This window comes from Arachis ipaensis, chromosome B03, assembly GCF_000816755.2.
Source record: "Arachis ipaensis cultivar K30076 chromosome B03, Araip1.1, whole genome shotgun sequence".
Taxonomy (NCBI): Eukaryota; Viridiplantae; Streptophyta; class Magnoliopsida; order Fabales; family Fabaceae; genus Arachis; species Arachis ipaensis.
In genome coordinates, this window is record NC_029787.2 from 14,023,044 (window position 1) to 14,028,504 (window position 5,461).

Consider the following 5,461-nt stretch of genomic DNA (forward strand, 5'->3'; position numbering starts at 1 on the left):
ATTTTATTTTTTGTTTATAAAAAAATAATTTTATCATGTTTTTAAAATTTTATAGAATGTTTTTAAATTTTAATCATGTCCGTTTGACTTGAGTAAGAGTTTTTTTTGAGTTTGTATATATTTGATATAGGCATTCTTTTCTTCTTTTTTTTTTTTCCTTTTTTGTCTTAGCATGGAAAAAATGTGAAGACTCATGTACAATATATTTGACTATATTACAATATAACAAATTTTAATTATTAATTATACATAAAATTAATTGCAAGTAAGTTTTCACTTATAAAAAAAAACTATCCATACCAAATATATATCTTTCATCCTTCATGGCCAGTATTATTTATACAATTAATCTCATATTTTTCCAATATATAATAGGTGGATATACTATTCACTATATAAAGAAACGAGAGCCTTTTCTCTATTTAGATGGTATGTACTACTTATCATCATTTTCATTTGGCATTGATAGATGAATATAATTAGTTAGAACTTAGAATGAACTAGGCTCCATATATTGAAAGGATTGTAATTGAAAGAGAAAAGTTTGAAAAAGCAGAACAATGAAAGAAACAAAACTTGTAATTCAAGAATGAATGAATAGTATTGATACTAATCTCAATTACATTACCAATGAGTTTCTACCTCTATATGATGACCTATTCTCACACTGCACTGGTTAGTGTAACAGAATTACCTAAAATAACAGATTCATAACACTCATAATTAACTGTAACTACTTTTTTTTATATCCTTTACGCATATATTGTTGACACATATATATGTAAATGTAACATATTCCATATATATATTTGGCAGTAACTTTACCAATAATCTTATTGAAATTTTTTTAAATATTTCAGAAATACTAATGTTTAGCATTTTTAACCCTGACCCCAATTATAAAATATATATAATATACATAAATAAAGATCAACCATTAAAATCATTGAAGTACCGATATTTTTAGAATATTTAAAACTTTTCCAATCTTATTATTATTATTATCCTATTCGTTCTGCATTCTTGTTATCAACATGTGCATCATCACAATTGACCACTAATGTTAATTAAGTAACATGGTTCCCGTAATTAATCATTTAATTGTCTAGGATGCTAAAGAGGAAGCGGATGTTCTAAAACAGGAAATTGACACATTGCAAAAGGGAATCAGGTACCAAAGAATACCAAGAACTATTTATTACACAGTGAAAACTCAGGTGAAGTCGACTTCACATGAAGTTGATATTTGAGAACTGTTAAATAAAAATTTAGTCAAATCAGTTAAATCATCTAACGACTCTCAAGTATTAACTTCATGTGAAGTCGACTGCACCTGAGTTTCCACCTTCATTAGATAAAAAAAATGAACGATATTTTCATGTCTGTTGTCGTAGTTATTTGTTTGGAGGAGGAACTGGGACAATGACAATCGATGATTTACAAATCTTAGAGAAGAATCTCGAGACTTGGATTTATCAAATTCGCTCAATGAAGGTACTAATCAATAACAAGCACGTCCATGATATATTAAATTAACTATATATTAATTATTATCTATTAGTTAGTTTCAATTTTGATATGAATGAAATGAGTAGTAATCCCCAGTTTGCATATATATGCACATCAGATGAACCTCATGTTACAAGAAATTCAAGATTTGAGAGACAAGGTTAGTGTAAAATCATTCAATTTCAATTAATTTTGATTGTCATATAAAGCTAGTAATTTCAACATTTCTTCCTTTTTATATTATTTTGAAAATAAAAATTTAAACAAAAGAGAAAAATTAAAGAAACGTGAATGTATGTGTATTATTAATAGTATATGTATTTTGTTAACTTGATTTGCTGAATCAATTTTTTTTTCTCTTTTGCATTTGAAGGAGGGTACACTCAAAGCAGCAAACAAGTTTCTCCATGATAAGGTAATTAATTAATAACACGTTTTTTTATTCATTAAGCACAACTTTACTTTAAATTGGAAAGCATGTGATGAATAATTAATTAAGGTAAAAATTTATATGCAGTTGTCTTAATATAAATTTAATAGTTGATAATTATTAGATAACAATTTAATTAAACATATCAAATTATTTATCGATTCTCATTAACGGTCAACTTCACATTAAGATCAATGTATACAAGTTTTTACTGTTAATTAATTATATATGATTTGGTCAGGGAAATCTAATACGCATAATATATTACATTATTATTTTACAGATTTTGGAGAATACAACTGCATTTACTAACTTTGCTCCATTTGCTACTGACTCAACTTACCCACTAACTATACAAGATGGGATTTTTCCAGCTCTAGGAAATGTACTTGGTTAATCATAATTATTATGTCATATATATGTTTTAGTGACTTATTAAAGAACTAGATGAATATTAATGTGGTGTATAATTACTTAGACATTATTGAATAATGTTGTATGAACAATATATAAGATTTGCCCAGTGGTGTATGTATGTGCAACATTGTGTTGTTGCAATACTATATATCTAGAATAAGATTATCATGTGAAAAATAAGTATGGTTTCTATTATTTTACAGCTTGTATAATTTCTTCAATAATGTCCTTTTGACTGTAGTGTATGTAAAATATTTTGCGTGGTATATGAGGGATCGAAAGAAGTTAAAAAATGGTAGATAATATATCCATGTAGTTCTTTTAGCCTTATATATACACGATGTACTTATTTTATATTTTTCAATTTTTTTATCGTTTAATTATTATATATTGTATTATTATTTCGCTTTTTTATATATGTATATTTTCACATTTTGATATATAATATTTATTAACTATTTAACATTGCTTTCTATATATTGTTGGTTCATTTGAATATGTATGTGAGTCTTTTTCGTTAATAAAAGATTAAAAAAAAAGGTTAAGAAAAGAAAAGAGAATTACTACAAAGGGAGTTTGTGTTTGAGGGACATTATGGTTATGGTGATAGAGCTTAGTGGAAGGCCATGCAACTTTTGGTGCTTGCGTGATCATCTCTTCCATGCGCATTAGTACCTTAGCTTGCAGCCCAGCACCATGATTTCTGCGTAGCAAGTTTGAGCACAAAATTCTATGAATGTATCATTGCTTATAAAAGTTTCACTTTAAGTTTATCCGTATGTGTGAGAGATATATTTATAAGAATGATGAAAAATCATGTTCAAGCTAAGAGTTTTACTTTTTAAATTGGTTTCATATATTTTTAAAAGTTGTATTTTATCAAAGAGTTTCATCTCATCAAAAAGAGTTTTATATTTTCGGGAACCTTATATTTCTATGACGCTCACTTATGTAAGAATTTCTTTTTTTATTTTCGTGAATTTTTATATAATTTTTTTTATTTATCTTATGTTAGGTTTTTTTTTTTTTGGGCTAACAATAATAAAACTTTATATCTCTAAATCATAAATATTTTGATAATATATCATCAAATTATTCTTCTCAAAAAATTAAATTGACTAAGAAAAGATATATTGTAACAACTCAAACTACCTGCTAGTATGATATTGTCCGCTTTAGCACACAAAACTTTACGGTTTTGTTTTTGATGATAAGAATGATAGCCAAAATCCTCCACACTCACTCGTTAAAATGCGTCATGCTATCATCCCTATTGTCAAAGACAAAACTATCAAAAATAAAAATGTGAGAACTTGTGTGCTAAAAAAATCTTGGTGGTCAAAGAAAAAGAGGTGGCATATTACGAAGTGGAAGATCCTCCAATTTTTCTTGCCCTCAGAGTTAGGTTTGTGCTCGCTTTATTTCCATCGATTTACTTAGAATTTTAGCTTTGCTCATTTACCTTTTACCTTTTACCTTTCATAATCCAAGAGATTTTTTGGCTAAGTAAAATACAAAAAATGACAACAAAAAATTATAATATTAATAAATCTGACTATAAAAAAAATTAAAATTAATTTGTGACCATAAAAAATAAATTTTTATAAACAAAAGTACTTAGATCTTAAAAAATAAAAACGTATTAAAACTTTTAAAATAATTCTTCCAAACTAACCTAACAACTCTCAAACTCTAACTTTATCTCATTTCCAATCTTCAATATTCGTTACCACCACTCCAATCTCTCAATCCCTCCCTCATCCACTCCATTCCCTCTCCTCACCCCAATCCCTTAATATTAAATATTTTTTATTAAAGTAATAAAATAGTTAATTAATTACCAGGAAAATTGAAAGCACATATGAGAATAGAATAGCACGCGGCGCAGAGGAATAATATAAGGATTGCTTTAATTTCATGCATGGTGGGACATATATTACGTTTGATGGGGCTAACATAATAGCACTCACATGGAGCTTCTTAATCCCTTTCATTTTCTGGGTGTGAATCTGTCAATATAATTATACATGTTTATGATTCCTTAGCTTCCATTACAAACAACATACACCATATATATATACTTATTAAATAAATTCACACTCTGTAAACCCTAATTATTGCATTGCATCCACACAATAATAATAACATGAAGGAAATTGTCACGCCAACAAGTTTAGTTAATACGGTCAAAAATAAAAAAGTCTCTCTCTGACTTAGAACTACACCACTACTTTTGATACCTTGGAATCCACAACTTAATGATCAGCGGTTCCTCCATTTCTATGGCTGCTTATTACTTTTCTTTATTTAGCGTTGTTACAGCCACCTGGAACATGATTCATGAGTGTGTTGGTGCTTTAAAGAGAAGAAGACCATGTAACTTGACTTCACAAGAACTAATACCATATATATAATTAAAAAACTAAATGAATAAAGTCTTATCTCTATCTCTATCTACATCTCTATCTCTGCACTGCCCTTATAGCTAGCTTGTGCTTCTTCTCTCTTGCACATATATATATACTACTCTCATCTCTAGCTAGCTTATATAGTTCAATTGTCATTCATATTTTTAGAGAGAGAGAGAGAGAGAGAGCTATCAATATATCTCCATTCACTGCCTGTGTTATCTTCTATGCCGAAAATCTCTATGTCATCTGTTCTGTATTATACTTATTACTCTTAGTATACTATAACTACTAAACCATATGTGTGGTGCTTTTTTCATCCCTGCTCTTAGCTTCTTCTTTATATGTTTTTAGAGATAACTAATTTTGTCTCAGGTGATTGGTTGTTTTGATATTGTTGACTTAATTTACCAGGCCTAGTAAGATTTCATGTTTTCTGAACCAACTAGCTACCATATATATCTTTCTTCAAATAATTACATGCATAATATATACACATATACATTTCTACTCTCATCTATTGCCATTTAATAATTTTATTTGTTAAAATTTAAAGTTTTCTCAACAAGTCTTAAAAGTAACAAATATTATAAGACACTTACACTGTAAATTTTAACAATCCTGTCAGATAAATAATAAAAGATGAATAACGTGAACTGGTTTACTAATCATTTAAATAAAAATTATATTTAATTAA

At 27.6% G+C, this 5,461-nt stretch overlaps 1 protein-coding gene across 2 annotated transcripts in view; it reads left to right on the plus strand.

Moving 5' to 3' along the window:
- Positions 1-2,558, plus strand: part of LOC107629729 (agamous-like MADS-box protein AGL12) — a 4,892-nt gene extending 2,334 nt beyond the window's left edge. Inside the window, exons 3-7 of one of the 2 annotated variants that reach the window (XM_016332605.2) lie at positions 1,110-1,171; positions 1,395-1,469; positions 1,581-1,669; positions 1,883-1,924; positions 2,223-2,558. In XM_016332605.2, the coding sequence (XP_016188091.1) occupies positions 1,110-1,171; positions 1,395-1,469; positions 1,581-1,669; positions 1,883-1,920 (264 nt within the window). In that variant the 3' untranslated portion in view covers positions 1,921-1,924; positions 2,223-2,558. Of the gene's footprint in view, positions 1-1,109; positions 1,172-1,394; positions 1,495-1,580; positions 1,670-1,882; positions 1,925-2,222 lie in introns of both variants that reach the window. The other variant, XM_016332604.2, reaches the window with a different exon arrangement.